At 45.7% G+C, this 12,712-nt stretch overlaps 1 protein-coding gene across 2 annotated transcripts in view; it reads left to right on the top strand.

The window, feature by feature from the left end:
- vwa5b1 (von Willebrand factor A domain containing 5B1) overlaps positions 1-12,315 on the top strand; it is a 218,079-nt gene extending 205,764 nt beyond the window's left edge. For both annotated transcript variants that reach the window (XM_038773086.1, XM_038773085.1), the window contains 2 exons: positions 5,792-5,915; positions 7,373-12,315. In XM_038773086.1, the coding sequence (XP_038629014.1) occupies positions 5,792-5,915; positions 7,373-8,125 (877 nt within the window). In that variant the 3' untranslated portion in view covers positions 8,126-12,315. The remainder of the gene's footprint in view (positions 1-5,791; positions 5,916-7,372) is intronic.
- The last annotated feature ends 397 nt before the right edge of the window (positions 12,316-12,712 follow it).

Genomic DNA, 12,712 nt, shown 5'->3' with positions numbered 1-12,712 from the left:
CCTAGTTTAGCCTATTTAGCTTATTTATTATAAATCTTTAAAAATGGTGCTTTACTTTCTGAGAAGGGGTTTTTAAAAAAACCCTTTCTCAGAAAGTAGACCTATTTTTTTTCCTTTCAAAGCATGCGACAATAATCGCACGACTCGAATTGATTTTTTTTTTGTTCTATATATTTCAACAATCCCAAAGTTTGAGAATCAGTAGCACAGATGTTGTAAAGGTGGAGTGTCGCAGTAAGTTGGCTGTTCATGGAACAATCCCATTGAAGAAGGTAACAGTGGTTACCCAGACCTCGTTGCTGGTTGCGAAGGGGCCCCCATAACAGTTCAAGCTTCAGGGCCCCAAAAATATAGGTCCACCACTGCTTCACTCTGTGGGCAGTCATGGGCCATCTGGATACACAGATAACAGAAGCTCCCTCTAACAAGACAAAAAGGTAAAACCCCAGATTAGTCCCATGGAGGAGGGGGGTTTAACAGGAAAATATTCACCCTCTCCCCCGGTTCAGTTTGTATCCTGAAACGGAGCCTGAATAGCTTCATTATTTCATCCATAGAGGAGATTGTTTCAGAATATATAGAAGCAGATCATCGGTATGTAGGGACACTCTGTGCCGCTCCACCCCCCCTCCCGTTTTATCCCCCTCAATTATCCAAGGATCTCAGCGCTCCCGCTATTGGCTCAATCACCATGCAAAGGAGTGATGGCAAAGGACATCCCAGCCTAGTCCCCAACTCAATGCAAAATACCCCGAGCTTGAAGCGGTGCATACACTGACCAAAGGGACAGTATATAGCAGCCCAACTCACCGTACACTGGCCAAAGGGACAGTATATAGCAGCCCACCTCACTGTACACTGGCCAAAGGGACAGTATATAGCAGCCCACCTCACTGTACACTGGCCAAAAGGACAGTATATAGCAGCCCACCTCACTGTACACTGGCCAAAGGGGCAGTATATAGCAGCCCACTCACTGTACACTGGCCAAAGGGACAGTATATAGCAGCCCACCTCACTGTACACTGGCCAAAGGGACAGTATATAGCAGCCCACCTCACTGTACACTGGCCAAAGGGGCAGTATATAGCAGCCCACCTCACAGTACACTGACCAAAGGGGCAGTATATAGCAGCCCACTCACCGTACACTGACCAAAGGGGCAGTATATAGCAGCCCACCTCACTGTACACTGGCCAAAGGGACAGTATATAGCAGCCCACTCACCGTACACTGGCCAAAGGGACAGTATATAGCAGCCCACCTCACTGTACACTGGCCAAAGGGACAGTATATAGCAGCCCAACTCACCATACACTGGCCAAAGGGACAGTATATAGCAGCCCACCTCACCGTACACTGGCCAAAGGGACAGTATATAGCAGCCCAACTCACCATACACTGGCCAAAGGGACAGTATATAGCAGCCCACCTCACAGTACACTGGCCAAAGGGACAGTATATAGCAGCCCAACTCACTGTACACTGGCCAAAGGGACAGTATATAGCAGCCCAACTCACCGTACATTGACCAAAGGGACAGTATATACCAGCCCACTCACAGTACACTGGCCAAAGGGGCAGTATATAGCAGCCCACCTCACTGTACACTGGCCAAAGGGACAGTATATAGCAGCCCACTCACCGTACACTGACCAAAGGGGCAGTATATAGCAGCCCACCTCACTGTACACTGGCCAAAGGGACAGTATATAGCAGCCCACTCACCGTACACTGGCCAAAGGGGCAGTATATAGCAGCCCAACTCATGAAATGAACTACTGCCCAAAACCAAACCTCCCCATGGCCTCAAAGAGGTTCTCCCTCTCTACCGATCGAATGCCTTCTCTGCATCCATAGATACAATCACTTCTGTTCCAAAAGCTGGAGAGGGGGAAAGGAGAACATTCAATAATGATCATTGGCCAATAGTTGCCGATCTCCTGATGAAATCTGTCCGGTTAATCAATAGCCCCAATTGCAGTGCCAGCACCTCAGGTAGTAGTTTGGCTTCAACGCTTCAGAGAGGAATGGGTCTCACAGAATGACAGAGAAAAGGCCCTTCGGCCCATCGGGTCTGCACCAAGACATGAAAAGCACCTGACATGCCTACCTAATCCTATTTGCCAGCACTTGACCCATAGCCTCGAATGTTAAGACTAGCCAATTGCTCATCCAGGTACGTTTTAAAGGATGTGAGGCAACCCACCTCTACCACCCTCCCAGGCAGTGTGTTCCAGACCCTCACCCCCCTCCCAGGCAGTGTGTTCCAGACCCTCCCCCGCCTGTACTACCCTCCCAGGCAGTGTGTTCCAGACCCTCCCCCGCCTCTCCCACCCTCCCAGGCAGCGCGTTCCAGACCCTCCCCCGCCTCTCCCACCCTCCCAGGCAGTGTGTTCCAGACCGTCACCACTCTCTGGGTAAAAAGGTTCTTCCTCACATCCCCCCCTAAACCTGCTGCCCCTCACCTTGAACTTGTGCCACCTCATAACTGACCCTGTAACTAAGGGGAACAGCTGCTCCCTATCCACCCTGTCCTTGCCCCTCACAATCTCTGCCTGGTAGAATGATTCTCGAGATCGTTGACCTTGGCCTTGAACCTCCTGTTTCACCATCGCTACTTTCGTTTCCAGCGAGGGACGCTGCTCACCGTGCCTCGACAGAGATTGTTCCGTATCTCCGGAATCTCGCTTTGCTTTTTCACCCTTCAGCGATTCCAGTTTTTTCCAGTTTCACTCGGACAAGGTCCAGGGATTCCTCGAATGACTTTCGTATGTTCTCTGCCACCAGTTCCCACTGTTTGTTGAAGTGGACATCAGATTTGCTGGCTAGCCTCAGTGAGAATGTCTGCTGTGATCACGAACAGTCTCTGCCTTTCCACGGAGGAATTGTGCGAAGCCTCCTAATTGGTCAACAAGTAGGTTTGGTGGGTTGTTTAATTCCCTTTTTCCAGCATTGAAAAGGCTGAAGGATCCTTTCAACTTCACAAACATCAGTTTTGATGTGAAAATTTCCCAAAAGAAAAAAGACAAAAAAGGCTGCAAATGCGTATCCTGGTGAGTGACCTGACCTCATTGCATCACCGGCCAATTCCTGGCACCGTTAACCGGATTCCTGAAAGATTTCCCTGGAAATTTGTACTTTTGTTTCAGGGTCACCAGGTTGTGGGAGCCCCACCCCTCCCCGGAAAGAGGTTATTAGCAGCAACAGGGGCAGCTCGGTGTACTGCTGGGCTGGGCGAAACGTCCACCCCGTTGCTCCGTCTCTTTGTTCCAGGGGTGACTGAAAGAATGAACAGCACTCACCCCTCATGTCCCCACCCCCCCAACCTGTATCCCCATGCAAACCTACTCCCCACCCCCCCAACCTGTATCCCCATGCAAACCTACCCCCCACCCCCCCAACCTGTATCCCCATGCAAACCTACCCCCACCCCCCCAACCTGTATCCCCATGCAAACCTACTCCCCACCCCCCCCAACCTGTATCCCCATGCAAACCTACTCCCCACCCCCCAACCTGTATCCCCATGCAAACCTACCCCCCACCCCCCCCCAACCTGTATCCCCATGCAAACCTACTCCCCACCCCCCCAACCTGTATCCCCATGCAAACCTACCCCCCACCCCCCCAACCTGTATCCCCATGCGAACCTACCCCCCACCCCCCCAACCTGTATCCCCATGCAAACCTACCCCCCACCCCCCCCAACCTGTATCCCCATGCAAACCTACCCCCCACCCCCCCAACCTGTATCCCCATGCAAACCTACTCCCCACCCCCCCAACCTGTATCCCCATGCAAACCTACCCCCCACCCCCCAACCTGTATCCCCATGCAAACCTACCCCCCACCCCCCCAACCTGTATCCCCATGCAAACCTACTCCCCACCCCCCCAACCTGTATCCCCATGCAAACCTACCCCCCACCCCCCAACCTGTATCCCCATGCAAACCTACTCCCCACCCATCCCGATGACCATTTATCCCCCTTGTGCCAACCTGTGTTCTATACCCACAATCCTTTTCCCTCGTATCCTCCACCCAATTTACCATCTATCCACCGTGCGATTGCCACAGGACCCACGCTGAGGTCAAATAAAATTTTGGCTGGGATTCTCTGGTCCACCAGCTTGTGTTTTCCAGTGCAGTGCGCTCCCGGCGGCCGCGGGATTTTCTGTTCCTACAGGTGACCAATGGGATTCCCCATTGTGGCCACTCCCCCACTGGCCATGGGCGTGAGTGCGCTGCTGGCAAGACGGAATATCCCTCAGCCTGTCTACTGGTGAATTCACTATTTTAAAAAAACACCTTGCCAATCTGGGGCATTTTCCTCATCTAACTGTGTTCCAAAGGTGCTTTGGAACCCATTCTGTACGGAAAGCAGTGATAAAAACATATTCGCTACATAACTGATTTGAGGTTTCTCTCTCTCCACAGCTGTCTTTGGGCCTGCTGAGTATTTCAAGCATTTTCTGTTTTTTTGTACGATATTAAGTGTCAGGAATGGAACAGATGATGTTCCAAAGGTGCGAGAGGTTTGCAACAAAATAATTGGATCTTGAGACAAGTTGGGACTTAAATGTTTAACAACCCTGAGAATTGGTCAAACTCATTGAGCATAATGTTTTTCATTAATCTCATTTTCAGCTGAAGGTGTATTTTCATTTAGAACATAGAACATAGAGTACAGAAGGAGGCCTTTCGGCCCAACGAGTCTGCACTGACCCACTTAAGTCTTCATTTCCACCCTATCCCTGTAGCAGAATAACCCCTTCTAACCTTTTTGGTCACTAACGGCAATTTATCATGGCCAATTCACCTAACCTGCACGTCTTTGTACTGTGGGAGGAAACACAGACACTGGGAGAACGTGCAGACTCCACACAGACAGTGACCCAGCCGGGAATCGAACCTGGGACCCTGGCGCTGTGAAGCCACAGTGCTAGACACCTGTGCTACCCTGCTGATCCCATTTATCCAAAGAGAGGAAATATCTTTAAAGTTTTGATTTTCATCATGCTTCTGATTCATAAACACAAACTGATGAGAGGGAGCCAGCTGACACTGGGGGTCAAAAGGGATGGTTTTCTAGTGACCTGAACAGCAGAAACCCAGTGACCAAGTTATTAAATTCACTCAGGTTAATGAACAAGTCTGGAGCCACTGGGAGATGATCATATTCTCATTTTGAAGTTCCTCTAATGAGCAGGCAGCAAGAGGTTGGCAGCGTCCCTCTGTACGTACATGTGGAATCCTGATGGGATTATGATGCACCGGTAATAAATGATTAGGTTGTGATCATATTAAATTATTTCAGAGTAATAATTTCTCGTTATTGTGCTGTCATACTGGAAATTCATTGTAACCTTTACATTGTAACCTTTACAGTGTTTAGTTGTGTTTAGATTACCCACACGCACTAATATTAAGTCGAGGTCACTGTCACATCACTGATGAATGCTTGATTGTATAAATGAACCAAAATGTTCAAACTGTAAAATATTCAGCACTGGCTTGCTAGGTGTTGTGTTTTGCTTCTTCACGTAGCATAAGCTGCTTCCTTGATGTATACTCTGACAAAGAAAGGTTCAGACTTGGAGATAGGTTTAACACATTTATTGAACAGTTAACAATTCTCCTGCTTGAGTTCGACTCTCCTGCTAATCTTGCTATAGTAACTCAGTCTAACTAACCAGTCTGCTCTAAGCCATGCGGTGGGTGCGATGCTCTGATCTGCCCCTGTCCCTCTGAGTGTTGGTGGAGATTTGAAGAATCTTTTCTTGTTGAAGGTTGAGCTGGGGTAAGACCCGATTGCTGACTCGAGCTGCCAAAGGATTCCTGAGCAGATCAGTCAGTAAAATGAGTGAGTGCGTCTGTGAATCAGCGATTGAGAACAATAACTACTTACCACTGGTTAGTAACTATTTCCACAATTGAAAAATTTTAATTTTATTTCACAAATATTTGTTAAATTATTTGTTGAAGCAGCTTCTCCTGATAGAACTTTGTGTTTCTTCACCTGATTCAAACACATCCATGTTCACAGCGAAAGTAGAAAAATCAATTGAGGAGCAGAGAAAAGGAAGGTAAAAAGAAACGGAAACCGTGATTCTGGGAGCTCAAAGTCCTTCCCCACAATATTTTTGTCAGCTTATCAATAACTGTTTGAATCTTTGGCTGATAATGTCACAAGGTACTCACCCTCCACCCTCCCCTCCGAGACAGGAGGTACTCACCCTCCACCCTCCCCTCCAAGACAGGCGGTACTCACCCTCCACCCTCCCCTCCAAGACAGGAGGTACTCACCCTCCACCCTCCCCTCCGAGACAGGCGGTACTCACCCTCCACCCTCCCCTCCGAGACAGGAGGTACTCACCCTCCACCCTCCCCTCTGATACAGGAGGTACTCACCCTCCACCCTCCCCTCGGAGTCAGGAGGCTGTGGGTTGCGGTCTCACTCCTGAGTACAGACAACAAGGCTAATGGGATGCTGCGTTCTGGGAGGTAGCAGCTTTCAGACGCCGTGTTAAACTGAAGCCTTGTTCACTGTCTCAGGAGGCTGTAAAAGATTCCATGGTTCCATTTTGACGAAAACCGGGGGAGTTAGTCTTGTTGTCATGGCCAATATTTATCCCTCAATCAAATCCCCAAAACAGATGATCTGATCACCATCACGTTGCTGTGTCTGCGAGTTTGCCATATGTAAATTGGCTGCCACACTCTCTCCATTATACCCCAAAAGCTGCTCCATTTACTGGATATCTGGGAAGTCCTGTAGCACTGGATAGAAAGACACTTTCTAGTTGTATATCTAATTCTCTGCTTTCCAATACTGATCTGTTGGTTATTCCTTGGCCTGACTCAGTTAATGGAATAAATATGAGCCAAATAACCCCATTTCAGCAATTTTCTGAACTCTTTACTCTACAATAATTGTAAGGATAATTGTGTATAATAATACACAATAGGTTTAATTAGGCAATAGGCGAGGGCAAGGTTTAGAAGAGATGTATGTGGCAAATTTTTTACACAGAGGGTAGTGGGTGCCTGGAACTCGCTGCCGGAGGTGGTGGTGGAAGCAGGGACAATAGTGACATTTAAGGGGCATCTTGACAAATACATGAATAGGATGGGAATAGAGGGATACGGACCCAGGAAGTGTAGAAGATTGTAGTTTAGTCGGGCAGCATGGTCGGCACGGGCTTGGAGGGCTGAAGGACCTGTTCCTGTGCTGTACTTTTCTTTGTTCTTTGTTAAAATGATGGAACTTTTGATTTTCTGTCACGATCGGTAATACTGAATGACTGACGAGTGTTTTTGATAACTGTTGCTGTAAATATTGCTGTAAATAGTGATATTGCATTCTTCAGGTTAATTTGCAGTTGGCATCAGGGGCTTTCCTGCTGAATGTGGCTTTTTGTGACGCCATTAATATTTCCATGGAGCAAGTGAAATGGACATCACCTTTTGCAAGTCATCGATCAAATGCCAGTTCCACATCTCAAGGCCATTCCAGCATCTTCAGTGACAACAAAACGGCTCTGAGTGACCAAGAGAATGGATCCACAGGCCACAGCCACCTGAAAGAAGCTGAAAAAACAGAAGTATTGAATTACTTGGGAGTAGATAAATCCCAAGATGATGTAGAACAGTTAAGACCATGTCACATTTCAAGCAGTTTGGTTGAAATTCAGTCAAAGGGTACGAGTGGTAGTTCTGAACTTCTCCCTCCAACAGTAACGGTCCGAAGGTTCCCCGCTCCGGGAAACCCTGAGGCGTCCCGAGCCTCACAGGCCGACAGTGGTAGAGGATCTGAAACCGACAGTACTGAAATTACAATCGCAACATCGAAAAATGAACTTCAACAGCTCATGGATCCAGAGGGAACAATCTGGTCCACAGCTGTTGCCTTAGCCTGGCTGGAGCACAGCTCAGCTTCTTATTTCATTGAGTGGGAGCTGGTAGCTGCCAAAGCCAGCATGTGGCTGGATTCACAACACATACCCGAGGGTCGGGAACTTGCCACTGTCAAAGCTTCAGCAAGGCAGCTCTTTGTCTTGTTAAGACATTGGGATGAAAACCTGCAGCTGAATATGTTGTGCTACAACCCAAACAGTGTTTAAATGCTTTGCCCCAGTAAAATTAGACAGACAGCTGGATTTTCAATTTTTATTCTTAACAAAACTCCTTATTAATTTAAAAATCAGCAATTTATTAACAATTAGGTTTTACACAATTTGTTCTCTTCCTGCTTTCCTGCAGGCCTCCCTCTGGACTGGGCTGGGCTGGGGCAATAATGACACCATCACTGGGTGTCCCTACTGCTAATAGGGTTCATTTTTTTGGGTTCCACAGGTTGATACTTGAAGCATTATTTCAAATTTGGGACTTGCGTACGTATGCATTCAGTAGATGTCTGGGCCATACCGTCATTCTTTATTTTCAAGTTATGAGTAGCGTGGATGGTTTCACAAAGATTATTGTGATTTTGTCCCTTTGTCACATCACTCCCTAACTTGATACTACCCATCTTTTGAACATGCAGATCTTTAAACCAGACTTTTGATTGGCTAGAAAAATAGGCATTAAATTGTCCACAATTGAAAGGGCGGATTTTCTAAATTTGTTTCCACTGACAAACGAGTCAGGAGGCAGATAGAACAAATGAAATAACTGACGTTAAACAACTTTAACCTAATTCACTTGGTGGGGAACTGGATAGCCAGATTGTCCACTGTTGGTGAATAGTGACAGAGGGATCATGTTGAGTGGGTGATCAACATCAATCCTGTTGGATTTCCTTGGGAAGAATTGGTTAATGTTACCCCCATGATTATTCCCCTGTTTCTACTCTCTATTGGACACATATACCTGAAATTCCTTTAACACCTTTGTTAAAATAGGGGAGAGAAGAACTTCAATCACATTTAACTTTAAACATTGAGGCGTGTAATGTCAACTTGGAGCCATTGGGGAATTCTGATATTAATGAGGGTGGAGATTGGGCAGTCCGATTCTGGCTTTCATTGTGTTGAGGAAAAGCAAAAGTTAAGAAAATAAAAAATTTTGATCTGGGAGCAATTAGGTAAAAATAAACTTTTAAAAATAAGTGGAAAAGCAGAGAACTGAGAGAAAACAGCTGGCAAATAGAATTAAACTGTTAACACTTTTAATTTTAACTGGAATTATATTTGAAATAATAATTTTCTTTGCTTATAGTTAAGATTAATGCAGTACTCTCAACACAGGAGAGCCTTTTGAATGGAATATTTGAGGCTTTAGCGTTGGGGCCGGGATTCTCCGAGTTCACTACCGAGTTGCAGGAATTCCGATGCCCCGGTGAATTGGCAAAAAATGGGTTTCACGCCAGTTGTGAAACCCGTTGCGAGTCTCCCAGCCTGCCCCACCAGCCCCAACAAGATTCCTGCCCAGGCCCGACAGAAACATGCAAATAGCTCATTACCCCTAATTGGAATCTCATTTACGGGCAGGACATCTGATTCACCTGCCTCCTGGGAGGCTCCAACACCCCACCCCTCAGCCGGGAGTTCCGCTAGCATGAATTGGTGCAAGAAACAGGGATCTGGCAGCTTGAACTGCAAGGGCAATAGGGTGCAAACCCTCCCTACAATTGCCTCTGGGGTATCAAGGGGGGAGGGTCCTTTAAGGGAGGTGGTGGTCAGATGCTTGTGGTGGGCTGGAAGGGCTCTAGTCAGGGGTCTTTGCTGGGATGGGATCGTCTGGCTGGTCTTCCCATCTGGCAGTATCTAAACCCTTTAAATATTCTGCCCGCATTTCATAGTTGAATACTCTGAAAATAAAGTGAAAGTAAGTCTTCTAATATGCAGACTTAAACCCTTTAAACTATCAGTATGCCAAGTTCAAAGATCTGTGAGAGGAATGTAAACACATTCCCTATAATGTGGTGGAATCCTTTGAAGTGTTTTTTTTCTCTGTTAATTTCATTGTCTTAACTTTTTCAAGCCTATGTGCATGCCTGGAAGCATAAAAGCTTTGAACTGCATTGTTTACATTCTGTTTTACTGACCATTGCCTTTTAAAAGCCTTTGATTGACAAGGACCAGATAGTTTGACAGGATGGGTTACCGCTGTTATTTATATAGTGCTACAGGTGTCAATTAACTCTGAGGAGCAGCTGTATTACTGAGCAGAGTTTTGTTTAAAGAGGCTGTCTCTTTGTTCCTAAATGCTTCCTCGAAAGTGTAGGTGTGGGTTTAAAGGCAGTAGATGGGAAGACCAGCCTAATGACCCCCATCCCAGGAAAGACCCCAGCCTGAGCACCTTCAGCCCAGCACAAAGCCCCTCCTCACTCCCACCTCCCATGAAAGACCCCCTCTGCACCTTGGAAGCAAATGTAGGGAGGGTACTCACCCCCTTGTCATGCCAAGGTGCCAGGTTAACCCTGCCAAGGGGGGACTAAGGAGGGTGCTGCAGAGGAATATTGTGAGGGGAGGAATATGGGGACTGACAGCGGGGCCTTGCTAATGGTTGGAGGGGGGGGGGGCCTGCAGCAGCATTCTGATATTGCCTGGGTGCCCCAATCCCAGAGGAGCAGGATCTATCAGAGAGATGCGGTCCAGCGAAAACCTGATCATCTTTAAAAAGTTAACTTTGTGCCAATGGCAGGAAAACCCTGGTCTTGGTAAAATAAAATTCTAAATGCCATTGCTTGGGACATCGAGTTCGCTCCCAGTGCCAGCAGGAATCACTTCAGTTTTCCTGATGGCAGGAGCACCTGGTCTTGATTCGGAAGAATCATAGCCAGGATCTATGAACAAACAATGTCCAGATTTTGTTGGTGTGGACGATGGTGCAAAAAAAAATCATATTTCACCATCCACTGGGAGAGTCTATGGTTTAAACTTCAGTGTAACCTTTTGACCAGTTTGCTTTAACACTCCAGGTTACTGCAGTGCATGAGCAACAATATTTATTATATTTCACATCTCCAGCACAATTGCTGTCCTGCACAGTTATAACTGATAAAACTATAGGTTCAGAAAGTGGGTGGCCAGATTGCCAGTATTTTATTGTGGATTTAGGGAGACATTAGATCTCATTCCAGTTTTTGATTTTTGACAACTAAAATGGAACACGGGCATCAGGTCCAATCGGTCTGACGCAGATTTTGCCATAACCATACCGATTTTATTTGAGAATATTGGAAAATTGGGAGATAGACATTGGGAATGCAGCAGTCTAAGTGCATGGTTGATCGTTGTTTTAGTTGTTTTGGGACTAACTTTGTACCATTGTTTGGTATGGCTTCTGAGTGTGTGATTGCTGAGCAAAGTGCACAATGTTCAATTTGTGTTGAAAAGATTGTTCTATTCAGTGCTGGAAAAAATCTTAAATCGGTCACTGATGCTTTGCTGAGTAGGATGTACATCAATTTTATTTGTCTGATAATGTTCATGTGCCAAAATATTTACATGCGTTGTGAAATGGGAAGCAAATCCTAAAAGTGAATGACACCTTTGGTATGAACAAGGAATGAGGTTATTGAAGGAACCTGATAAGCCACCAAGGATTAGGAACTTGACCCTGTCCAGTGGATGAAAATTTCTTGCGCAGTTAGAACGACTCCAGAGTTGAGTCGGTGAGAGGGGAGAAGTTGAGATTATTTTCCTTTGAGCGGGGAAGTTTAAAAGGATATTTAATAGAGCTGTTCAAACTTGGGAAGGGTTTGATGGAGTAAATGAGGTGAAACTGTTTTGAATGGCAGCAGAGGATGGGTAACCAGAAAATACAAGTTTAATTTGCAAAAGAACTGGAGGGTAAATGAGGAGAATGCTTTCACAGACATGGCTGTTATGGTGTCGAATGCATGGCCTGATTCATTTGGAACTTTCAAAATAGATTTAGACATATACTTGAAAATGCAGGACCATGGAGAAAAAGCCAAGTGAGAGAGAGTAATAGATTAGCTATTTCAAAGTCCCAGTATAGGCTGAAAGGATCAAATGTCTCCTCGTGTGCTGTAAGATGAATTCTGGTGCACCTTAATTCTCATCAAGTGCCGAACTTGTGTCATTCTGTTCTTTAATTTATGAAATGAAAAACTATGAATACAGTGATTATTTATAAATCGTATGTTCATCAGAGAGCTGGATTATATTGTCCCTTGGCATTGTTTTTCTCTGTAATTGAATGAAATATAAGCAGCTTGTTGGTATGCTTATTGTACTGAGTATTATATACCGCTGACATGTACACTGTCTTTGTTTAAATTGCACGATGCTAACCAATATTGACTTTTAAAAAGAGTATATATTAAAAAAATCTTGTTTACTGTGTCAGAATTATTCCTTTATTCAAAAACATGTAAATGCTTTATTTTTATATTAATTGGATTTAAACTTCTGCTTTTATCTAAATCCATTGAGACATTTTATCTCACCTGTTGTCTTAATCTTCAGCCTGGTTTGGATTTTCAAAGGCTGCATTCTGATTTCCATCATTCTTAATACATTGTGTTTATTTAGCACGGGTTTTACACCACACAAACCATCAGTGGACATGGATATGAGTAGACCCAGAGAATGTTGTCCGATTCATTCCTCGTGTCACCCGGTGGGAATAGCTCCAGGGCCTATTCATGGTTGCTTCAGAGTTCCGAAGTTATGATCACAATGAAGCTGGATCCTTATAAAGTATTTGACAGAAGTGGTACACACTGTCCAAGAAGC

The sequence above is a fragment of the Scyliorhinus canicula genome, chromosome 16 (assembly GCF_902713615.1).
Source record: "Scyliorhinus canicula chromosome 16, sScyCan1.1, whole genome shotgun sequence".
Classification (NCBI taxonomy): domain Eukaryota; kingdom Metazoa; phylum Chordata; class Chondrichthyes; order Carcharhiniformes; family Scyliorhinidae; genus Scyliorhinus; species Scyliorhinus canicula.
The sequence above is the reverse complement of the archived record's forward strand: the minus strand, read 5'-3'. Positions and strand labels throughout refer to the sequence as shown.